General features: G+C 46.5%; 2 protein-coding genes across 2 annotated transcripts in view; one reads left to right on the top strand and one right to left on the bottom strand.

The window, feature by feature from the left end:
• DNAH17 (dynein axonemal heavy chain 17) overlaps positions 1 to 24,688 on the top strand; it is a gene marked incomplete at its 5' end in the record, with an annotated part of 104,380 nt that overhangs the window by 37,207 nt on the left and 42,485 nt on the right. The window contains 16 exons of the mRNA XM_084648178.1: positions 535 to 687; positions 1,701 to 1,826; positions 7,748 to 7,855; positions 8,002 to 8,133; positions 8,560 to 8,720; positions 8,903 to 9,059; positions 10,473 to 10,577; positions 14,376 to 14,533; positions 14,868 to 15,006; positions 15,568 to 15,795; positions 18,387 to 18,524; positions 19,451 to 19,583; positions 19,929 to 20,056; positions 20,191 to 20,339; positions 20,495 to 20,777; positions 23,994 to 24,167. Of these exons, the coding sequence (XP_084504304.1) occupies positions 535 to 687; positions 1,701 to 1,826; positions 7,748 to 7,855; positions 8,002 to 8,133; positions 8,560 to 8,720; positions 8,903 to 9,059; positions 10,473 to 10,577; positions 14,376 to 14,533; positions 14,868 to 15,006; positions 15,568 to 15,795; positions 18,387 to 18,524; positions 19,451 to 19,583; positions 19,929 to 20,056; positions 20,191 to 20,339; positions 20,495 to 20,777; positions 23,994 to 24,167 (2,472 nt within the window). The remainder of the gene's footprint in view (positions 1 to 534; positions 688 to 1,700; positions 1,827 to 7,747; positions 7,856 to 8,001; positions 8,134 to 8,559; positions 8,721 to 8,902; positions 9,060 to 10,472; positions 10,578 to 14,375; positions 14,534 to 14,867; positions 15,007 to 15,567; positions 15,796 to 18,386; positions 18,525 to 19,450; positions 19,584 to 19,928; positions 20,057 to 20,190; positions 20,340 to 20,494; positions 20,778 to 23,993; positions 24,168 to 24,688) is intronic.
• The window catches only part of PGS1 (phosphatidylglycerophosphate synthase 1), a gene marked incomplete at its 5' end in the record, with an annotated part of 91,422 nt that continues 69,714 nt past the window's right edge, over positions 2,981 to 24,688 (bottom strand). The window contains one exon of the mRNA XM_084648183.1: positions 2,981 to 3,357. The remainder of the gene's footprint in view (positions 3,358 to 24,688) is intronic.

The raw sequence follows: 24,688 nt of genomic DNA, 5'->3' as shown, positions 1-24,688 counted from the left end.
ATTTACAACTAGGCTTGGAAGGATTAGATTTTTTTTATTGATAAATGTTGGTAAACGTCAATTTCAGTGCACACACACAACCAACTACAAATATTTCCATCAATAAAACTGAAATTTACAGAGAGGCAAAGTAAGAAAAATTCTGCTTGAGAACTTATTAGAGATTGATTTAAGGATATTGACTGTGTATATTTTGACACATGATATCGACAGCTTGTGTTTTAATGGTTGTAAAGCTTTAACTTTTTGAATCTGTGTCTACTGTCTTTAAATAATTATTGTCTGAAGCCCTCAATAGTTTCCTGCAGCTGTGAAAATTTAAATTGACAAAAATAGAAAAAAATGCTTTAAAATAAATATCAATATTATCCATCACAATTTAGTTAAAAAATCAAATTCTGCCAAGCCTGGTTATAACTATGTATCAGAGATGCAAGATTATAAAGAGAAGTATGAAGAGTTAATCAAAACTGTAAAATATTTCTGTGCACTGACAGCAATTCTTGATCTATGCTTGTGCTGCTTTACTCTAAGGTATGCCGCCACTTGTCTAAACTGTTTGATAGCATGGCTAAGCTGAAGTTCAAAATGGATCCAGACAACAAGCCTTTGAAGATTGGCTTGGGAATGTACAGTAAGGAGGATGAGTATGTGGATTTTGATAAGGAATGTGACTGTTCCGGGCAGGTTAGTGGAGTTATTTAAAATTACATTTTAAACATGCAGGTTGAATTGCACTAACACAAGAATAAAGTGGTTTTTGTGTCTAAGTCTGAATTCTCCTTGCTGCTATAAGCTGGCACCTTAACCAGTCAATCAACTGGGAGTCTATTTCCTCTGTCTTTTGTTCATCCTAGTGAGACCATGCTCCATCAGTTACACTTGAAAACATCCCATTTGAGGCAATCCACATAGCCTCTTTAATGAGGAATATCTCAAAGTCAAGGGAAAAGCCCCCTGAAAAGACTATCCAGCTTCTTGGTTTTCACACACACACACACACACACACCCCATTTGTGCAGGCAGGTCAAGTTTTCACATACATGTCCATTAAAAATGAGTTCTATTGTCTTTGAGATGGCAGCCTAGGGAGAGAATTCTAAAAACACCTGGGGAAAGGCAGCATCAGAGGAGGAGCTAATTGACATCTACATGCACCCCAGAAACCTGAAGCAAGAGACAGGGTAGAGAGCCTAAATTGTCTGCCACTGTTTTGTTTCCTCCAAAGCATCACAGACAGAGAGGCCTCTCTGCAGGGAAGAGCTTCAGAGGAATGCTGTATGTGGGCCGGGGGTGTGGGCCACATATTTGTCCCTTACCCAGCAGTGGCATGTGAGCACAGTGCCCCAGACAGCCTATTCCTATTTGTGCAGGGACAAGGTCTTGGATGGAACTTTGTCCATATATCCTGGCATTTGTTTGGGGGTCCATTATTCTAGGTGCCAACCATAATTTGACCCCCCAGGGTTTAAAAGCAGCCCTGATTTCCTATACAGAAAGTCGTGTGACTATGATAGATGCCAGGGTCTTTGAACGGTACGTCCCGTTAAGAGACCAACTGCAATCTAATATCATAGCCCCCAGTAAGATTCACAGACCTGCGTCAGCTGCTGTCAATTTAAAAACAGACGAACAAAATAGGCAACTAATGCTGAAATATACTAGCAAGGACACTTATTAAAATGGGGCTTTGTACCTAGGTTGAGGTTTGGTTAAATCGAGTGCTCGAGAGAATGTGCTCCACATTACGCAATGAAATTCCTGAGGCTGTCGTGACTTATGAAGAAAAGCCACGAGAGCAATGGTTATTTGATTACCCAGCACAGGTATGGAACTAGTTATGTGATTAGAACATTGGGTTTATTTGATGTATTCAACATGTGCAACACAAATAAAATAACATAGTCAAGATGTTATACCAAGAAAATAAAAACCAGCAGGATCTTATTAAAGGGAATATGCTGCATTTATTGTGAATACAGAAAAAATCATAGTAAGCAGTCAGTTATAGCTAAGTTAAATTCCATTCAATTTCACATTCATTCATATACACACAGGTTCTGCAAGGTTGTTATCATAGTTACCAGCCTTAGCCCTGGTCTACACTACGAGTTTAGGTCAAATTTAGCAGAGTTAGATCGATTTAACCCTGCACCCATCCACACAACGAAGCCATTTTTGTTGACTTAATGGGCTTTAAAAGTCGATTTCTTACTTCTTCCCGAGGAGGGGATTAGCACTGAAATCGACATTGCTGGGTCAAATTTGGGTTAGTGTGGACGCAATTCGACGGTATTGGCCTCTGGGAGCTATCCCACAGTGCTCCATTGTGACTGCTCTGGACAGCACTCTGAACTCGGATGCACTGCCCAGGTAGACAGGAAAAGCCCCGTGAACTTTTGAATTTCATTTCCTGTATGGCCAGTGTGGCAAGCTGATCAGCACAGGTGACCGTGCAGATCTCATCAGCAGAGGTGACCATGGAGTCCCAGAATTGCAAAATAGCTCCAGCATGGACCAAATGGGAGGTACTGGATCTGATCGCTGTATGGGGAGAAGAATCCGTGCTATCAGAACTCCATTCCAAAAGACGAAATGCCAAAATATTTGAAAAAATCTCCAAGGGCATGAAGGACAGAGGCTATCACAGGGACCTGCAGCAGTGCCGCATGAAAGTTAAGGAGCTTAGGCAAGCCTACCAAAAAACCCAAGAGGCAAACGCCCACTCAGGGTCAGAGCCCCAGACATGCCGCTTCTATGCATGCAATTCTAGGGGGTGCCCCTACCACTGCCCCTGTACATGGACTCCTGCAAGGGGGGAGTCTCATGCAACAGGGGTGAGGATTTTGGGGATGAGGAAGATAGCGCACACCAGGCAAGCAAAGAAACCGTTCTCCCCGACAGCCAGGAACTGTTTATCACCCTGGAAATAGTACCCTCCCAACGCGGGCTCCCGGACCATGACGGTGGAGAAGACAGCTCTGGTGAGTGTATCTTTGTAAATATAATACACGGTTTAAAAGCAAGCATGTTTAATGATTACTTTGCCCTTAAGACTTGGGATGCATTCACTGCCAATACAGCCACTGGAAAAGTCTGTTAATGTGTCTGGGGATGAGGCAGAAATCTCAATGAAGCTGTCCTGGAGATACTCCCAAAGCCTTTGCAAAAGGTTTCTGGGGAGGGCAGCCTTATTGCATAGGACACTTTACCACGGCACACCAGTAGCACGTAGTCTGGAATCATTGCATAAGAAAGCATGGCAGCGTGTGGTCCCGGTGTTTGCTGGCATTCAAGCAACATCTGTTCTTTATCTCTCTGTGTTATCCTCAGGAGTATGATATCATTCATGGTCACCTGGTTGAAATAGGGGAATTTTATTCAGGGGATATTCAGAGATGGCTGTTCCTGCTGGGCTGTTTGCCTGTGGCTGAAAAGAAATCATCCCTGCTGTTAGCCATGTAGTGGGGGGGGAGGGGCGGGGCGTGAAGCGATCATCCCAGAGAATTGGGTGTTTGGGGGGGTTAGTTGGGTTTGTGCTGCACGTTAACCCTAAAACATCAGCCCCTCCTTTTAAATGGCCAATGGGTCTTTTTCAATTTTAATCTCCCTTTTTCTCCTCCCACAGCTGCAAATGTTTCAACGCTGTGACTAGCATCTCCGTCCCAGAGGCTAGTGCAGATAAGAAGGCGAAAAAAACGCACTCACGATGAACTGTTCTCTGAGCTCATGCCTTCCACCCAAATCGACAGAGCCCAGCGGAATGCGTGGAGGCAGACAGTGGCAGAGTCCAGGAAAGCACAAAATGAACGCAAGGACAGGAGGCAGGAGCAAGAGGAGAGGTGGCGGGAGCAAGAGGAGAGGTGGCAGGAGCATGATGAAAGGAGGCAGGATCCAATGCTGGGGCTACTGGAGGATCAAAATGATATGCTCCGGCGTATGGTTTCGGTGCAGGAAAGGCACAGACCGCCACTGCAGCCCCTGTGTAATCAACTGCCCTCCTCCCCAAGTTCCATAGCCGCCTCACCCTGACACCCAAGAACACGGGGGGGGGCCCTCTGGGCACCCAACCACTCCACCCCAGAGGACTGCCGAAGTAACAGAAGGCTGGCATTCAATAAGTTTTGAAGTGCAGTGTGGCCTTGTCCTCCCCTCCTCCACCACTCCACCCGGTGCTTCCCTCCTCCCCCACCCCTCCTGGGCTACCTTGGCAGTTATCCCCCTATTTGTGTGACAAATTAATAAAGAATGCATGAATGTGAAGCAACAATGACTTTATTGCCTCTGCAAGTGGTGATCGAAGGGGGGAGCGGAGGGCGGTTGACTTACAGGGAAGTAGAGTGAACCAAGGGGGTGGGTTTTCATCAAGGAGAAACAAACAGAACTGTCGCACCGTAGCCTGGTCAGCCGTGAAACTGGTTTTCAAAGCTTCTCTGATGTGCACCGCGCCCTCCTGTGCTCTTCTAACCGCCCTGGTGTCTGGCTGTGCGTAATCAGGGGCCAGGCGATTTGCCTCAACTTCCCACCCCACCATAAACGTCTCCCCCTTACTCTCACAGATATTGTGGAGCACATAGCAAGCGGTAATAACAATGGGAATATTGGTTTTGCTGCAGTCTAACCGAGTCAGTAAACTGCGCCAGCGTGCTTTTAAACGTCCAAATGCACATTCTACCATCATTCTGCACTTGCTCAGCCAAGTGTTGAACAGCTCCTGACTACTGTCCAAGCTGCCCATGTACGGCTTCATGAGCCATGGTATTAAGGGGTAGGCTGGGTCCCCAAGGATAACTATAGGCATTTCGCAAAAAGAAAAGGAGTACTTGTGGCACCTTAGAGACTAACCAATTTATTTGAGCATAAGCTTTTGTGAGCTACAGCTCACTTCATCGGATGCTCACGAAAGCTTATGCTCAAATAAATTGGTTAGTCTCTAAGGTGCCACAAGTACTCCTTTTCTTTTTGCGAATACAGACTAACACGGCTGTTACTCTGAAACCTGTCATATAGGCATTTCAACATCCCCAACGGTTATTTTCTGGTCTGGAAAGTAAGTCCCTTGCTGCAGCTGTTCATACAGACTGGAGTTCCTAAAGATGCGAGCGTTCTGTACCTTTCCTGGCCATCCCATGTCGATGTTGGTGAAACGTCCCTTGTGATCCACCAGTGCTTGCAGCACCATTGAAAAGTACCCCTTTCAGTTTATGTACTGCCTGCCATGGTGGTCCGGTCCCAAGATAGGGATATGCATTCCATCTATAGCCCCACCACATTTAGGGAACCCCATGCAGCAAAGCCTTCCACTATAACCTGCACATTTCTCAGAGTCACTACCCTTGATAGCAGCTGCTCAGTGATTGCGTTGGCTACTTGGATCGCAGCAGCCCCCACAGTAGATTTGCCCATTCCAAATTGATTCCCGACTGACCGGTAGCTGTCTGGCATTGCAAGCTTCCGGAGGGCTATTGCCACTTGCTTGTGAACTGTGAGGGCTGCTCTCATCTTGGTATTCTTGCGCTTCAGGGCAGGGGAAAGCAAGTCACGAAGTTCTATTAAAGTGCCTTTACGCATGCGAAAGTTTCGCAGCCACTTTGGAATCATCCCAGACCCGCAATACTACGGGATCCCACCAGTCGTGGCTTGTTTCACGGGCCCAGAATCAGCGTTCCACGGCATGAGCCTGCCCCATTGCCACCAAGATGTCCAAATTGCCGGGGGCCGTGCTTTGAGAGAAGTCTGTGTCCATGTCCTCATCACTCTCGTCACTGCGCTGCCATCACCTCCTCGCCTGCTTTTGCAGATTCTGGTTCTGCATATATTGCATGGTAATGCGCGAGGTGTTTACAATGCTCATAACTGCCGTGGTGATCTGAGCGGGCTCCATGATTGCCGTGGTATGGCGTCTGCAGGAGAGCAGAGTGGCAGCAGAAGTGGTTGTTCACTGACGATGGTTTGCAGACCTACTGCACCGTCTGCTGCCAGGACACAACAGCTGAGCGGACTGCACGCTTGCCGTGTTATGGCGAGACAAGAGCAGCCAAGCAGAGGTTGCAGTGGAAGCGGCCCTGCGAGACCACCAGGAGAGCAGAGTGGCAGCGGAAGGGGTGGCTGACAACCTGTGAGGTGGATTCATGAGAGCAGGAGAGCAGAGTTGAAGCAGGAGCCCATGAGAGACAACATGGGGAAATTCGCTATCGAGACAAGAGCAGGAGAGCAGGGTGGCAGTGGAAGCGGTGGATCCCGATGGTCATATAGAGGACCTGCGAGGTGGATTCGTAGCATCAGGAGAGCAGGGTGGCAATGGAAGTGGTGGATCCCGATGGTCATATAGAGGACCTGCGAGGTGGATTCGTAGCATCAGGAGAGCAGGGTGGCAGCGGAAGCGATGGTTCGATGACGACGGTTAGCAGTCCTCCTGCACCGTCTGCTGAAAGCAGTATGGCGCCCGCATGGAAAAAAAGGTACAAAACGATTGTCTGCCTTTGCTTTCACGGAGGGAGGGGCGACTGACGACATGTACCCAAAACCACCCGAGACAATGTTTTTGCCCCATCAGGCTTTGGTAGCTTAACCCAGAATTCCAATGGGCAGCGGAGACTGCAGGAACTGTGGGATAGCTACCCACAGTGCAATGCTCTAAAAGTCAACACTAGTGTCGGTACTGTGGACGCACTTTGCCATCTTAATGCGCTTAGTGGGGACACACAATCGACTGTATAAAATCGCTTTCTAAAAATCGACTTCTATAAATTCGACCTAATTTCGTAGTGTAGACATACCCTTATTAGAGTTGCTCATGCTAAGCCACTGGCCAGGTGGCTTTTGGAGTATCGCTTTTCTTAGCTGGATATTGAGTGTAACGGTTGTGACAGGGGAGGTGGGCTGGTTTCTGTCCAGGGACCATGCTTGAGATCAATTCAAGTTACAGGGAAACTGGAATTGTTGAGTAATGTTGAACAATTAAAGTGTTGTGGTCCCTTTTGAAATCCTGTCTTAGACTGAGACTAGCAAATGATCTAGGGTGAAATCTTGGCTCTGTTGAAATTCCCACTGGCCTTGTTGGGGCCAGTATTTCAGCCCTAGTGTTTAACACAGAAGCAAGGACATGCAGACAATACCCCAGGAGCTGGGGAGAACAGTTCTGAACAGGTTTAAAGGCGCTTAAAACCATTTGGGCAGTGTCAGTAGTTTGTCTGTCTGGGGCTGTGTGTCCTACTAGGAAGGGAGATAGAGTGGCACCATTGTGAGCAATGGAAAGACGTTTGTGCAGACTTTTCCTGGTGTGCATGAGCTAAGGGAAGCTAAGAAAGCTGAGGATTTTCTGATTTCTTAAAGAGTTGGAGTGTGCCTGGGCTGGGCTTAGGTCTAGCTTTGGACCATTTTATCTTTGAATTTGATTTTTCTAGTAAACTTTGTTTTATTTAAGACAGTTGGGTCCTCTTCTGTCTGCAGGGGGGGAGCAGGCAGAGCTGTCCTGGAAAAGGTAAATGAATCTTGGCCTCTGAGAGAGGCAGTGGGGGTCTGGAGAAGACGCACTGCTAGGCTTCTTGGGCAGAGGTGTGGCACGGGGATGCTTTCCTGAAGTGCTTGTCTGAGCGCTGGTCATGCTGATGGCCAGAGCATGGGAATACACCAAAGGCCACAGGCAAGAGCTGGGGCTGAAGGGCACAGGTAACAGCATTGTCATTGAACATGAAATATTCTGCCACCAACTTGTCTCCCCCTGTTTTTATGTGGTTTATGGCAGATTGCGTTAACCTGCACTCAGATCTGGTGGACTACAGAGGTCGGCATTGCCTTCTCAAGACTGGAGGAAGGTTATGAAAATGCAATTAAAGATTACAACAAAAAGCAGGTGTGTAGCCAGATATTTACGAGTGCACCTGTGTTGCAGCAAACTCTGTGCAGTCTCCTCAGAATCGCTTTTACCTGGCAGAAAAACTAGGCAAAATATTACGTCACTTTCCTGTGTCCATCCATTCTTTTTTCTTTCTTTCTTAGATTAATCAGTTAAACACGCTAATTACACTACTCATTGGCAGCTTAACCTCAGGAGACAGAATGAAGATCATGACAATCTGTACTATCGATGTACATGCCAGAGATGTCGTGGCAAAAATGATCCTTGCTAAGGTATAAGTTACAGCCTGAGTTTTCATTGCTTTGTTCATTGGTGCTTTTGAACAAACGTTTTCCTGTAATAACTTTTATTATTTTCAAATATTTTAAAAACATTCCAAATGGAGTGGAGCAATAAAGCATGAACAGAACAGTCTTGCTTGCAAATTTAAGAGTCCATATGATCCAGTGAGGTAACAACCAAACAGGGATTCACAGGAGACTGGGTAATGTATACATGGGCTTTAAATCTCAATGTGTTAAGGACAGGGACCAGGGTGAGGGGTTTATACTGTTTGGTGCCTTGTTCACATTCTGAGCATCATAATAAATAAATAACTCTAATCTATATGAGGATGGCTGGGGGAATGAATCATTAGGGTACATTTTCACTGCAAGCATTCACAGAAAAAGTAAACACGCTTTCCATGGGCTCTGCAGGTGGAGAATTCCCAAGCATTCACCTGGCAGTCCCAGCTCAGACATCGGTGGGATGAAGAAAAAAGGCATTGCTATGCTAATATATGTGATGCTCAACTTCAGTATTCCTACGAATATCTGGGTAACACCCCTCGACTGGTCATTACTCCACTTACGGACCGGTATGCAAGGCTCAGCTCCTCATATTTCACATCTGTATTTAACATCTGTGCAGTTGAGATTTGCCTTAAAACTAGACAGCAGTTGTGGGAAACTGCAGTTTGGTGGGCTGGGCAGTGGCGGGTAGGGGACCGTTGCTGCCCAGATGGCCATTTAGACGTGATGCACTTCCCTTGCATTTCAGATGCTACATCACTCTGACCCAATCCCTTCACCTGATAATGGGGGGTGCACCTGCAGGCCCTGCGGGTACAGGGAAAACTGAGACCACTAAGGACCTGGGACGAGCTGTAGGGATCATGGTCTATGTCTTCAACTGCTCTGAGCAAATGGATTACAAGGTAAAACTCAAATGAGTGAAAGTAATGAATGAGGTCCGTGGACAGGATCCCAGAGCCCCCTCTCCAGGCCATGAGCAGTCCTAGAAGGGGGTGGAGGTGGGCATGTTCAAAGCGCTGCTGCATTCTGCCTCTTGCTGGCTGTGGAAAGGCTCCGGAGAGGCCATTGTAGCCCTGAGGCTAAATTACACTGGAGGGCAAACCAGGCCCCGAAAGCTCCAGGACTTAGGGAAAGCAAAAATGCTTTGAAGCCCCCGTGCAGAACCTCCACCCCCAACCTTCTCCCCTGCATTGTGTGGAGCTCAGGTACAGCTGAGGATCCTGCCCCAAAGGCTTGTGGCTGAAGCAGTCTTGCCCAGGACACACCCATCGGCAAAGTCATGGTGACAGGGTCAACGTGAACTCTGGTCTGCTGGGGAATGGGGGCTGGAAAACTTAGCCTAAATATCAGGAAAGGCTTCCTGCCAGTGAGTGTATAAACCTATGACAGTCAGCCCAGGGGGACAGTGAGAGCCCTCTCCCTAGAGTACCTTAAACTAGACTGCACAGACAGCTAGCCAATATATCGCGGGGACAGACTAGCAGGTCTACGAGCCCTGTTCCATTTGAGTTCATCATGAGGCTACTGATGGTGTTGGAACCATGGCAGGAGTGAGCCCCCTGGAGAACGTTTCTGGGAAGGGGTACAGCAAACGGTGTGCACAGCAAGCTGAATTCCAGTACTTTTCCTCCCCTCGTGACAAAGTCCGTGCAATTGCTCGGAGACTGCAGTCTCCTATTCGTTTCTAATTGGTCCCTCCCATGTGCCTCTGAAAGTCTCCTTCATGTGCGGCGCTCGCTGCCGCAATAGTTGGTGGCTTTGCAACCAAAGTCAGGCATGGGAACTCAGTGCCACAAGCAGCCCACCCCTTCCCCACTGGGAGCCCTGTCACTTCACACAGTCTGGCAGCTGGGCTGAGAACACTTCCTTTCCCCCTCCAGTTGCTAGGGAAAAGCCCAGGTGTCGGGGTGGTACCTCTCCCTGCTGTGGAGTGTCATTCACACACTTGTAGTGACTGTGGGTCCATGGGAGTTCTGGCTTTGACTTCAGTGGAGAACACTCCGTCTCAGGCTGTTTTGGCAGGAAGCTGGGACTAGGGCACGTGTGACGTCCCTGCATGTACAGCTATCTGGACAGCACCTGCTGAAACTAGAGGAAAATCCTGGGTAGCTGCAAAGGAGTTTTCACAAAGGAGTCAAAATTTCCCTACAGGAGGGGGATTTTTCCTCTGTATTTTTGGATGACCCTAATGTTGTGAGAGGCTGTCCTAGAGAAACAGTGTGTAGTATAAATGTCAGATTAATTCCTTAGAACTGTTCTTTTTGTAATGAATCCCCATGGTGCAGTCAGCCTTCTCCAATCACTTTGCTCTCTAGTCCTGTGGAAATATCTACAAAGGATTAGCTCAGACTGGAGCCTGGGGATGCTTTGATGAATTCAATCGCATTTCAGTAGAAGTTTTATCAGTGATTGCTGTGCAGGTAGGAAGTTTTCTCCAGTATGTAAATTACTGTGATGTTGTGGTAAATACTCATCTGTCCTGATCCTGACAATTTCCCTATCTACTTAAGCCATTCAACAAATGCAAGGTGTTATGGGATACTTAGCAGAAGTGAATGGAATTCTAATACAGCTATAGGCCAATTTAGGCTATGTAACGGGTCTAATATTTGTGCTTAATGCATATATATAAAAATAATAGGGCTGTCAAGCGATGAAAAAAATTAAGCACGCCATTGAACACCCTGTTAAACAATAACAGAATACCATTTATTTAAATATTTGTGGCTGTTTTCTACATTTTCAAATATATTGATTTAATTTACAGCACAGAATACAAAGAGTACAGTGCTCACTTTATATTTATTTTTGATTACAAATATTTGCACTGTAAAAAACAAAATAGTATTTTTCAATTCACCTCATACAAGTACTGTAGTGCAATCTCCCTATCTGAAAGTTGAACTTACAAATATAGAATTATGTCCAAAAAAATGACTGCATTCAAAAATAAAACAATGTCAAACTTTAGAGCCTACAAGTCTACTCAGTCCTACTTCAGCCAATCACTCGGACAAACAAGTCTGGTTACAATTTGCAGGAGATACTGCTGCCTGCTTCTTGTTTACAGTGTCACCTGAAAGTGAGAACAGGCGTTCGCATGGCACTGTTGTAGCTGGCATCGCAAGAGATTTATGTGCCAGATGCGCTAAAGATTCATATGTCCCTGCATGCTTCAGCCACCATTCCAGGGGACGTAACCTCCATGCTGATGTTGGGTTCTGCTCAATAATGACCCAAAGCAGAGCTGACTGATGCATGTTCATTTTCATCATCGAGTCGATACCACCAGCAGAAGGTTGATTTTCTTTTTTGGTGGTTCAGGTTGTGTAGTTTTCGCATCTAAGTGTTGATCTTTTAAGACTTCAGAAAGCATGCTCCACACCTCGTCCCTCTCAGATTTTGGGTCGAGTACTGTAGCTATTTTTAGAAATCTCACATTGGTACCTTTTTTGTGTTTTGTCAAATCTGCTGCATAAGTATTCTTAAAATGAACAACATGCGTTGGGTCATCATCTGAGACTGCTACAACGTGAACTATATGGCAGAATGCAGGTAAAACAGAAGAGAAGACATACAATTCTCCCCCAAGGAGTTCAGTCACTAATTTAATTAACACATTATTTTTTTAATGAGCATCACCAGCATGGAAGCATGTCCTTTGGAATGGTGGCCAAAGCATGAAGGGGTGTACGAATGTTTAGCATATCTGGCACGTAAATACCTTGCAATGGCAGCTACGAAAGTGCCATGCGAACGCCTGTTCTCACTTTCAGGTGACATTGTAAATAAGAAGCGGGCAACATTATCTCCCGTAAATGTAAACAAACTTGTTTGTCTTAGCAATTGGCTGAACAAGAAGAAGGACTGAGTGGACTTGCAGGCTCTAAAGGTTTACATTGTTTTGGTTTTGAGTGAAGTTATGTAACAAAAAAAAAATCTACATTTGTAAGTTACGCTTTCATGATAAAGAAATTGCACTTCAGTACTTGTATGAGGTGAACTGAAAAATACCATTTCTCTTTATCATTTTTACAATGCAAATATTTGTAATAAAAAATATAAAGTGAGCGCTGTACACTTTGTATTCTGTTGTAATAGAAATCAATATATTAGAAAACGTAGAAAAACATCCAAAAATATTTAATACATTTCAATTGGTATTCTACTGTTTAACAGTCTGATTAATCGCAATTAATTTTTTTAATCATGATTAATTTTTTTGAGTTAACCACATGAGTTAACTGCGATTAATCGACAGCCCTAATATATATATTGTGACAAAGTTCCTCCTCTGCCTTGAGAAAAGGAGTACTTGTGGCACCTTAGAGACTAACCAATTTATTTAAGCATAAGCTTTCGTGAGCTACAGCTCACTTCATCGGATGCATACTGTGGAAACTGCAGCAGACTTTATATATACACAGAGAATATGAAACAATACCTCCTCCCACCCCACTCTCCTGCTGGTAATAGCTTATCCAAAGTGATCACTCTCCTTACAATGTGTATGAAAATCAAGGTGGGCCATTTCCAGCACAAATCCAGGTTTTCTCACCCCCCCCCCCAAATGGCCCACCTTGATTTTCATACACATTGTAAGGAGAGTGGTCACTTTGGATAAGCTATTACCAGCAGGAGAGGGAGTTTGTGGGGGGGGGGCTGAGAAAACCTGGATTTGTGCTGGAAATGGCCCACCTTGATTATCATGCACATTGTAGGGAGAGTGGTCACTTTGGATGGGCTATTACCAGCAGGAGAGTGAGTTTTTGTGGGGGGGGCAGAGGGTGAGAAAACCTGGATTTGTGCTGGAAATGGCCCAACTTGATTATCATACACATTGTAAGGAGAGTGGTCACTTTTGGATGGGCTATCACCAGCAGGAGAGTGGGGTGGGAGGAGGTATTGTTTCATATTCTCTGTGTATATATAAAGTCTGCTGCAGTTTCCACGACATGCATCCGATGAAGTGAGCTGTAGCTCACGAAAGCTCATGCTCAAATAAATTGGTTAGTCTCTAAGGTGCCACAAGTCCTCCTTTTCTTTTTGCGAATACAGACCAACACGGCTGTTACTCTGAAACCTGTCCTCTGCCTTGGTGGGTCCTGCGCTTGTTGGCAGATTTGCTCGCCTCAGAGGTTCACGGCAGCCCTCAGCTTGGCCACTTTTGCTAGTGGCTCAAGCCTGCCATTCACTCAGCTAGCCCCATCACTGGCCAGCGTGGGGAAAGGAGGAGAAACCCATCCGCTTCCTGGATCCCAATAGGATCGCTCTTCTGCAGCCATCTGGCCCGACCCTGTCACACACACTTTTCTATGAGTCTGTGCCTGCTGCAGTCGTGGTGTGTGACTTAACCTCAAGACAGCACATCCGAGCTTTAATCTCGCTAGCTCGGCTGTAGGGCAGTGAAGCTGTGACAGCGAGAGCGTCAGCGCAGGCTGCACAATCCCGCCTGGGAGCCTGGGTACGTGCTACAGGGCTATCCACCCTGGCGCTGGCGCTGCTCCACTGCTCTGGGGCCGGAGAGAGGCTCTGGCGTGTCGGCTCGAGCTGCAGTCCCACCCGGCCAGTGAGTGCAGCACAGGTGTGCCCTGAGAACCGGAGAAACCACGTAACATCGCACCTGAGCAACTCCATTTCCTTCATCCGTATTCTCATAGTCTTTTATTTTCATGTCAGCTAAAGGGGGGAGCTGAATAAACCTCAGGCTGGTTCCAGCCTGCGATGGGGTGGAAGAAGGGAGGAGAATATTCAAGCTAGTCTGGTCCATGGCTATGGGAAGGTATGGACTCCAGTCTGGTTGGGGCCCAGTATATGAGATGCACCATCATTTGAATTGTTCCAGTGTACTCCCTGAGAGATCAGTTCCATCCCCCAACTCAGGCTGAGTAGCACCTTGCTACACAAAATCAATGGGATCGCACAGGGAGGGCCAGATTCTGAGTCCCACCCTCAGAATAAGGAGCAGTTACTCACCAAATAGACCTATTGAAGTCAGTGGGATTCCTTGGGAGTAATTCCTAGTGAATGTGAGTACAGGAAGTCACAGTCTAGCTCAGAGTAAGGGTGACTGCATTCAGCCTGCAAGCACCCAATAAGCCCTTCCGTTCGTACTTAAAGGGGTTCTAGAGTGCACTGGGCAGTGCTTCTTGGTTGTTTAAGATGCAAACTGTAATTCATTACATTGTTGGTACTGAATCTTCCTCTTACTTGTGTAGGTAAAATGTGTGCAAGATGCAATTCGTGCCAAAAAGAAAACATTTAATTTCCTTGGAGAGATAATAGGTCTTATACCAACAGTTGGAATATTCATTACAATGAACCCCGGCTATGCAGGCCGGACTGAATTGCCTGAAAATCTAAAGGCTTTATTCAGGTATTTGTGTGCGGATGACTATCGTCAGAACCTGGTTGTTAATTGACAGTATGCTGATTATATACTCTGATTTGCCACCTTGCTGTACCAAGGGCTCTTTTGCTTTTATTAGAGGGAGAGAGACTGTGTGGGGTGTGTGTGTGTGTGTGTGCACACACAATGTATACAATATAATGAAGGCTCTATACTGAAAATCCAGGCACGCAAAATTCCATCATCCTGTAGTTCAGCTCTGCATATGTATATCAGAGAAGGGGACGCAATGAATGCATGTGTGCAAAGGCTAATTTTCTCAAAGGTTGACATGGAACTTTGTTCGCCTTGTTTCCTTTAGACCCTGCGCTATGGTTGTCCCCGATTTTGAGCTTATCTGTGAAATTATGCTTGTTGCAGAAGGTTTTCTTGATGCCAGACTTCTTGCTAGAAAGTTTATTACTCTTTATACACTATGCAAAGAGCTACTTTCGAAGCAGGTAATTTAATATTAGTCCACGGTTCTTTGAGCAGGAAGAGTTTATCTATTTTAAAATCTGACATAGATATATTTTTAAAAATCACAAGTTATTAGTCGCAACTTGGCCTGTATTTTTCCAAACATTTTAAGCTACATTGTGGAAAATTCCACTCAGACACTGATGTGACTTCTGACAGACAGCCTGCCTGCGGCACGGATGGTCAGCAGGAAAATAAAGAGATGCAGCACAGTATGTACTAGTAGAATAAAGCCCATACAGACGATTGCATCCTCACATTGGTCATGTCAGTTGCCTTAAAAGCTAATGGAAATCTGCTTCCAGGGAGGCAAAACACACTACCCAGCTGAAGGTTGCTAGGGTTTCTTTCATTCCTTTGTTGAATGGAGTTTCCCCTGCAAATACACACACTTAATGGCATTTCTTCTGGGTGCTGTGGAGACTTTCTGGAGTTTGGGTTTTTTGGGAGGGTGTTGTGGTTTTTCTGTGGGTTTTTTTTTTAATTTAAAACCATTTTATTTCACCCAAATGCAATGTAAGGCTTTGCTCACTGTTTGCCAGGATCATTATGACTGGGGCTTGAGAGCTATTAAGTCTGTGCTGGTGGTAGCAGGCTCCTTGAAGAGAGGCGACCCTGGCCGTGCGGAGGATCAAGTCCTAATGAGAGCTTTACGAGACTTCAACATCCCCAAGATTGTGACGGATGACTTGCCGGTGTTCATGGGACTAATTGGAGACCTTTTCCCAGCACTGGATGTACCGAGAAAACGGGATCTGAACTTTGAAAAGGTGATTGCGCAGACACGGGCCTTGCTGACCTTGGCCATTAAGATTATTGGTGGGAGGCGGCTCTTGGGTCTCCTATTTTTTCCTGTCATAGGGCAACAGCCGCCTGGCATGCCCCCCTGCAGCAGGTTGCAGAACAACAAACCTGTCTGCCTCAGTTTCCCCTTCAGAGTCCCCAAAAATAGCCCTTAAAGACTTTCCAATTATATATAGTCCTTACAGGGTTAATTTATTACACATGTCCCATGTACATAAATCATAACAAAAGTCCCACACCCATAATCCAGAATTCCCCAGCACAGTCCAAACAGTATATGTAACCCACCACGTCCCGCGGTGTCTCCCCATGCCTCACTCCCAGCCTTCTGCCCTCTCTGGGCCTCCAGCTTCAGCTCTCGAGCCATCTCCCTCTGCTGCTCTCAGCCTTCGGCCCTCTCCAGTCCTCTCTGGCTCACTAAGGCCAGCGGGCTAGCCCTTCCACTGGCTTCCTAGCCCTCTGCCATTTTCAGCCTTATGGCACTTGCTCTCTAGAACAGGATAGTGAGCAAACTTGCCCCTGTGCTGGCCTCCTAGACAGCTCCTCCATCTTCCCAGGGAGGGCCTTCAGTCTCTCTCTCTCCTAGGCAGCTGTCACCGGCCCCTTTCCGCACTGACTCTCCCCTCCTGTGCCCAGGCTGTCCCCCATTTATATGGCTCAGGTACCTTCTTTTAAACCCAGCTGCAGTGAGCTGGTGAGTCACAGGCCTTGCTCTCTCTCAAAGGGCCAATGTCACTCTGTGATATCCCCCCTTTAACTTGCACCTCACCACCCTCAAAGGCTTTGTGTCATGGAGACCCTGGCCAAGAAGAGCTTGAAGTGACTCTTTCAAGTTCTTTACTGAGGGCCAGACAGAAGGGATAATCTCTGAACGATGTGTGGCGTGTCTGACTCCCGCACAGAGTATGCTGCTTGTGCGGTGCTCCCTCAGCCCACCGTTCTGGAGAGCAGGGACCGTCTCAAAACCGGAACGGAGACCCCTTGTGCAGTACAGATCCCTGGCTGGCCTTAGCGGAGTAGTGGGTAGTGCCTAAGAGCCAACCAAGAGTGGGGCCTCTTGTATTCATTTAGATGGAATCAGTGGGCCCAAATAGTCAAAAGTGTTCACCTGACCCTATCGCTGTCCAGCATTACAGAGGGTTTGGTACGCAGACCACAGCCAGCTCAGCACCATGGTAAACAGGCCACTGAACGTTCGTAGCCTTTTATTTTAGATACAGAAAAGAAGGGGGCGGGGGAAGGCTAAAGCATTTGAAATGTCAAGGATTAACTAAGGCTTTCATTTTAACAACACCCCTTTTTCCCTCTCCCTCTAGCTACAGAGAGTCTTTAGAAAGAACCCTCTCCCCTTGTTTGACAGCAATAACCGTCCTTTTTTGGGAAGAGGGGAAGAGTTAGCTGAGATGGGCTGGAGCTGCTGTTCTTGCTGAAGTCTGACCCCATTTCCTAGAAGACAAACACACACAAGATGGGGAAGTAATGAACAGCAAGGGAGAAAATGCAGCATCTGTCTCTGTTGTTGATTCCCACTTGCAGCCTCACTGCTGGAAAAACACATGGATGGCACATGCTCTTATCAGCCACTCTGACACACTGAGTGAACTTGAACTAACATTGGGCTAGTTAGGGCACTGCCTTTAGCTGCCTCTTTCTGGTCACAGGCTGACAAAAGTGTTGCAAAATATAGTCTTGGCCAGCTAAGCAGAAGGCAAAAGGAGAGGGATAGAGAAGGGAAGAAATAACTTGGGGAAGGGAAAAGTCACATGGGGAGTGGGGAGCAGTGGCTGGGGTGGGGGCAGGACAAAGTCTCATATCCCAGGTGGTGGTTGTGATTCAGCCAGAGCCGGGGGAGGAGGGGCGTATCTGGGTCCCTCTCTTGGCCCAGGCTAGTCAGGACATCTCTCAGAATTAGGACGACAGACAAAATGGTGTCCTGCTGGATCCCAGAAGATGGTGGGGCTGGCAGCCATGGTGGGGAAGGTCATTCCTTTCCTTCTTTCAGCCAACATTGTGGTGGCCAGCTTGTCCCCCAAAGACTCCCCCAAAAGGGAGCAATGAGTGGAATAGCCTGTCCTTCCATTGTTGACCATCAATTAGGCCCAATCTCTGACACACCAATTTTGGTTCACTGATTTCCAGTCACACCCTTCTCTTGTTCACCAGGCATGCTCTTAACACAATCCTCGAATAATAGTAGGAGGCCTTTTGGTTTGGATTAGTTCAGTCTGTCTGTCTGTCTCCCTTTTCCCAACAGTGTGTGTTGTCAGTTACTGTGGCACGGTTTGAACGGTCACTCATATTTTCCACAGCTGAGCTCACAAGTAGCAAAGTGGGAGAATTGAAGCACACTGCCAATCAGCAAAGGGCAGAGCAAGCCCTGTCGAAAGTTCTCTGGGTGTCCAGTGGTCCCTGCTTTGGCTGCTTCTGCAGCTGCTCCAACCAGCTGGAGTCTCTTGCTGGTTCTTCTCAAGGACATGGTAGCTGCAGCCTGTGTAGTGACTCTGTGTTCTGTGCAGTGGCTCCGGACAAGCTCTCACATCTCTTCTGAACTTCACAGATTATTAAGCAGTCCATCCTCGAGCTCAAGCTGCAGGCAGAAGAGAGCTTTGTGCTGAAGGTGGTGCAGCTGGAGGAGCTGCTCCAAGTGAGACACTCGGTGTTTGTCATTGGCAATGCAGGCAGTGGCAAGTCCCAGGTACGGGGCGGTGGGGGGGGCAGACTAAATGGACAGAGATTTCTTGCAGCAGCATTTTCCAAACTCTTGGAGCTAGTGAGCCCTTCTCCAATTAAAATACATTCCCTAGTTTCCACACTCCTCCCCCCTCAGATGTCTAATGCTGACCATGAGCAGGCAAAGCCTTGGAACTACGAGCAAGCCTAATTATGACATTTCAAAAAGCAAAGTGTAATGGTGAAGGAAGTGCCACTTCGACACAGCCTCCTCCTTCTCTGTGGGCGCCAGGTCTGTGCTGCTGGTAGAAGTAGTGGGAGCCATGGTCACAACCACATGGCCAGTGCATTACACCTGGGCAGGAAATTCATGTTCCTCCCGTGACACCTGGGGATCCAAACGAACTACGTCAATCGAAGTCTTTCCACTGATTTCACTGGGTTTGGAATGAGGCCTTTAAAGAGGAAAGTACGTGCCCGGCCTGTTAGCAGGGGAGGCTAAAAGTGAAGGGGTGTCGGCAAGGGGAGATTGCTGATCATTCAGGAAACTGCATTTCAGTTCTTCATTAAAAGAGTGGAGCTGGCATTTTCACTTCTGAGAGCCAGTTCGTTCCAGAGTGAAGAGAGTGCAATGTGCTCTAGGGTGGGAGATTGCTTGCTCTGAAGGAAACATCGATGATCTTGTTCAGCAGTAGGTCCAGCTGCTGCTGTTCACTGGCTTTCAGCCATTTGGAGGGGCATGAAGTGATTCCAGTGTCGTGGCTCAGACACCTTTAGTGTTTTCAGGGCCTCCATTTATGACATAGGGCCAAAGGCTAAAAGATAAGGGGAAAGACTACCACTCTCTTCTGCGGCTTTCATTGCTTCGTCCCGAAAGACCATGTCAGAGAATGTAGATGCCTTCTTTTGAGAACCTCCATCCTGTATGAGCACATCCATCTTACCCTGCAGGTACTGAAATCCCTGAATAAGACTTACCAAACCATGAAAAAAAGGCCTGTTGCTGTGGACCTTGACCCTAAAGCTGTAACCTGTGATGAGCTATTTGGAGTTATTCATCCAGCTACTAGAGAATGGAAAGATGGTAAGAAACCAACCGTCTTCCAATCAATGAGCCCTAATAGTGTGTAAGTAGCTGCATTTACTGTAAATTATACTGAATGAAAATGGTGGCATTTAAAAAACCTCAGCAAGCAGTTCATTCATAACAATACATAAACCTTCTGTTAAAAATGACTGTAGAAATGGGCAGATCTTTTCTTTGGCTTCTCCACAGAATTAGAGGGGAAATTTTTTAGCAAGGCTGGCAGGTTTATTGAGGAAATATTGTGGCTGCTTCTTGACCACCTCCTTCTGAGCAATTTAGTTTAAATGAAGAAACCAAGTACTAGAAAGAAAACCAAGCAAAGACACTGTTTGTGTTGGGCAGGTCTGTTTTCTACAACGATGCGAGACCTGGCTAATATCACTCACCTTGGTCCCAAATGGATCATTCTCGATGGAGATATAGATCCCATGTGGATTGAATCTCTGAATACTGTCATGGATGATAATAAGGTCAGTACTGAGATGCTGTTGGAATTAAAAATCAGAGAACTTCACTTGAGGGTTAATTTAAATTAACCAGCTCATGTGTATTTCTGCTCCTGCGGAACGAAGTGTTTTTTTCTGTCTGGTTGCCTTCCTCTTAGGTGCTCACCTTAGCGAGCAATGAGCGAATCCCACTAAATCCCACCATGAGACTCCTCTTTGAGATCAGTCACCTGAGGACAGCAACGCCAGCAACAGTATCCAGGGCTGGAATTCTCTATATCAACCCTGCAGATCTGGGCTGGAACCCGTGAGTTTTGTTTCACATTCCCCTCTTTGAAGTGTGAATGCCATGCATTTCAAAGTGTCGTACGTTTTTCCATAGCACAGCAGGAAAAGGCTTATTACTGTTATATTTACTTATTGCCATATGTTGAAATGTGAAATATGTCCATTATTTTGTAGTGTGGTAAGCAGCTGGATTGAGAAGCGAAATGTACAGTCTGAAAAAGCCAACTTAATGATTCTGTTTGATAAATACCTGCCTACATGTCTAGATAAACTGAGGTTCGGGTTCAAGAAGATTACCCCAGTCCCTGAAATTACTATCATACAAACCATACTGTATCTACTAGAATGTCTCCTGACTCCAACTAACACGCCTCCAGACTCCTCAAAAGAGCTATATGAACTGTACTTTGTCTTTGCGTGTTTCTGGGCATTTGGAGGAGCAATGTTTCAAGACCAGGTTAGTAACAGCTTGTAATATAAGGCCAGTTCAACTTGAATGGTAACAAAATTCTCTTTTTAGATCTCTTTGATTGAACAGGCTGAAGTGTTGACCCCAGAGTTAATGCCACTCAATCTCCTGTTTTATTTTTTCATTTTATTTGGTTCTGAAATATCTCATGCTTAGTCTAAGCCTAATGTACAATTTGTCTGGAAAATGTTGAGGAAATGAAATGAGATTTCTGGGGTTTGTGACTGGGGGGGAAAAAAGCAGTTTGTATTTTTAAATGATTTTTGATTTCTGAGTCAAAGAAAATAAAAAGAACAAAGGGAAATTAGTTCATAGTTACAATGAAATGGGGGTTCTTTCACCTTCTGCTGAAGCATCTGGTTCTAGCCACTATTAAAGACTGAGAGGACACTGACCTAGATGGACCATGGCTCTGATCCAGTTTGGCAGTTCCTATGTTCTGAACACAAGAGCAGCGTTGGTTGCCATAGTGTTTATGGGGAATCCATTCCGAGATCTGTGCCAGTCTTTTACAGCAGCTAGGTCACATGAGTCCATTCCAAGCTTTGGTTCTGACTGGCGGGAGTTCCCTTAGCTACAAAGAGTGGGGTGTGTTTGCGGCAGGATGGACCCAGTAGCCTGGGGACTCTCTCACTTTAAACGGTGTCTGAGATTTACCTGTATTCAGTTTCTTAATGTATTAGGCTTAGACTTGCGTGTTTTGTTTTATTTTGCTTGGTAACTTACTTTGTTCTGTCTGTTATTACTTGGAAATACTTAAATCCTACTTTTTATACTTAATAAAATCACTTTTGTTTATTAATTAACCCAGAGTAAGTGATTAATACCTGGGGGAGCAAACAGCTGTGCATATCTCTCTGTCAGTGTTACAGAGGGTGGACAATCTATGAGTTTACTCTGTATAAGCTTTATACAAAGTAAAACGGATTTATTTGGGGTTTGGATCCCATTCGGAGCTGGGTGTCTGGGTGCTGGAGACAGAAATACCTGCTGAGCTGTTTTCAGTTAAGTCTGCAGCTTTGGGTTCATGGACCAGACCTGGGTCTGTGTTGCAGCAGGGTGGCGTGTCTGGCTCAACAAGGCAGGGTTCTGGAGTCCCAAGCTGGCAGGGAAAATGGGCTCAGAGATAATTCCAGTACATCAGGTGACAGTCCTAAGGGGGTCTCTGTGACTGAACCCATCACATGCACAAACTTAATTTTAAGCCCATGCATGTTCTCGCTGAAGTCAGTAGTTAAAGCTAAGCACATGTCTATGTGTTTGTGGGTTCAGGGCCACAGATGCTTAAAAGGGTAACACAGCCAGTGGCTTAGCTGCTGCTAGATCAGAATCACAAACTTTATAGCAAGAGCCCAAGTAGCAACATTTTTGGTGTTTTCCCCTTGGTGTTTCACTGCTTTGTTAATGCAAACATTGAGAATTTGATCAGAAAACAATGTAATAGAAAGTGCTTAGGTCTCTCCTGGAAAGGATACTTCCTGGGAATTCCCTAGGGAGGGAGATCCTTTGAGCACACAGCTCACATTTGCTCTCTCAGGCTTCCCGTGTAACCATCTTCATCCAAAGACTGCATAGAGACTGCTGTGTGTAGCAGGGGTGGCAGCTTGGGCTGAAAGGGGCCGGAGGACCCCTCCATGCAACAGAAACACTAGTACCAGGCCGGCTCCGGGCCGGAGGGCTGAGCACAGAGCTGGGTGTCCGAAGACATGGATTCTGTCCCAGAATCTGCCCTTTGTTTGCTCCATGACCTTGGGCAAGTAACAATCGATGCCTATGCTTGATGACCCTGTGAATGCAATGGGGATAATCGTATTTACACTGGTCTGTAAAGCACTTTGAGATCTAGAGGTGAACATAGTAAGTGTCAGTAAATCTACATGTGCATGTTTCAATGTCTAAGCCCAAATCCAAGGGAGTCTTTGGGAACTGTGACAGGCTCTTTGGCAAATACACAAGGGGAACGATAGAAATGTCCAGCTGGAAGGGACCTCAGGAGGTCATCTAGTCCAGCCTCAAACCAAGTCAACCTAGACATCCCTGAGAGCACAGGCGCCAGCTTTCCTTGGAGCCGGTGAGTGCTCGTGCCCCCCAACTCCACCCCCTCCCCACCCCTATTGGACCCCTCCCCAAATCCCCCCCCGGCCCCGCCTCTTCCCCGAGCGCGCTGCGTTCCTCCTCCTCCACCCCTCCCTCCCAGCGCTTGCCGCACGAAACAGGAGTTTCACGGCGCGGGGAGGGAGGGGGGAGAAGCAGGATGCGGCAGCGCGATCAGGGGAGAAGGCAGAGCAGAGGCGGAGGTGCGCTGGGGTGGGGAGGCAGATCAGGGAGCTGCCGGTGGGTGCAGAGCACCCATCAATTTTTCCCCATGCGTGCTCCAGCCTCAGAGCACCCACAGAGTCGGCGCCTCTGCCTAACGGGTTTGTCCAACATGTTCTTAAAAACCTCCAGTGAGGGACATTCCACAGCCTCCCTTGGGAGCCTGTTCCAGACCTTAACTACCCTGAGAGTTAGAAAGTGTTTCCTGATAGCTAACCTGAATGGCCCTTGCTGCAACTATGTTGAGTCCTTGTTCTATTCTGGGTGGACATGGCAAACAGTTGATCCCAGTCCTCTGTATAACAATCTTTTAATGAACTTGTTCTGTACAGTATATAGTGCATGATCCTGTTATGAAAGGCCCCAAGATGCTATACTGCAGGAGGGGGAGAAGTTAAGTGTGGTCATACTCTGAAAATGAATCTTGTAAACCAGTTGCCTGGCCTGAGAGCAAGAATTGGCAGGGGAGCAGGATTCAGTCAGCTGGGGAGAATTATTTAATTCCCTTGACTCACTATGCAGCACGAGGACACACTCTGGAGAGCAGGGGGCTGAGGCAGGATCTTGAAGGCCAGGGCTGGAGCTGAGAGGGAGACAGTGTTTTTCATCTTCCCCTTTGGAATTGGCTGAGGGGAGATTACTTTACCCTGGGCTTTGGCTGAGTAAAGATGTTTGTGTCTAGCATGCCTGCCCCTGCAGGAGCCAGACTTTTGTGCTTTACTCTAAAGCACTCCACAAAGCTGTTTCAAAGCCAGCCACCGAAGCATGCAGAATCCGTCTCCGCTCCAAATAGCCTGTGTTGCAAAGCTGCGGGCCAGAGTGACTAACTGAACATGTCCCACAAAGGCATTAGAAACTGTATAATGAGTTTGTTTTTCTCCTCCTCAGCTTATGGACTATCGTGTAGAGTTCAGTAAATGGTGGGTGAATGAATTTAAAACCATCAAGTTTCCATCTCAAGGGACTATTTTTGACTATTACATAGATCCAGAAAGTAAGAAATTCATGCTTTGGAATGATAAAGTGCCAACATTTGAGCTGGACCCAGACGTTCCTTTACAGGTAATTCCCAAAAATGATCCTTGATTCTTTCTTGTTACTTTACTTACTAATTTATTGCCCCCTTCCATGCTGGAGTAAAGGACGTCTTGCCAAATTATGCAAGATCTTGCATACAATATTGCAATAAGGTACAAGAACAGCATGGCATACAAATGGGTTATTTTATTTCCATTACTAAACCTCTGTGGCTATGCAAGTTAAGCCAGGGATGTAGGTAGTTCACTCTGATATTTAGGATGCAAGATGATGATGTACAGTGCCTGGAAAACGTTATTTCCCTACGGATAGTGTTGGCTAGGTGCATTGTGGGCGCGGACTGGTTTCCTTAAAGTATCTGGTCTAGTCCACTGCCACAGAAAGGCAGGCTGCTGATCTAAACAGGCCCATACTCTGACTAGACCAGGCAAGTCCTATGGCTATTGTTTATTTCATACACCTCTGAGGTGTCCCTCACTGTGGTGTGTTTTGTGCTCTCAATCCTGTCTTTAAACACCTGTTTCCAGACATGGGGCAGAAAAGCT

Source organism: Lepidochelys olivacea, assembly GCF_965140295.1.
Source record: "Lepidochelys olivacea isolate rLepOli2 genome assembly, chromosome: 14".
NCBI lineage: Eukaryota > Metazoa > Chordata > Testudines > Cheloniidae > Lepidochelys > Lepidochelys olivacea.
This window is presented reverse-complemented; position numbering and strand designations above follow the sequence as displayed.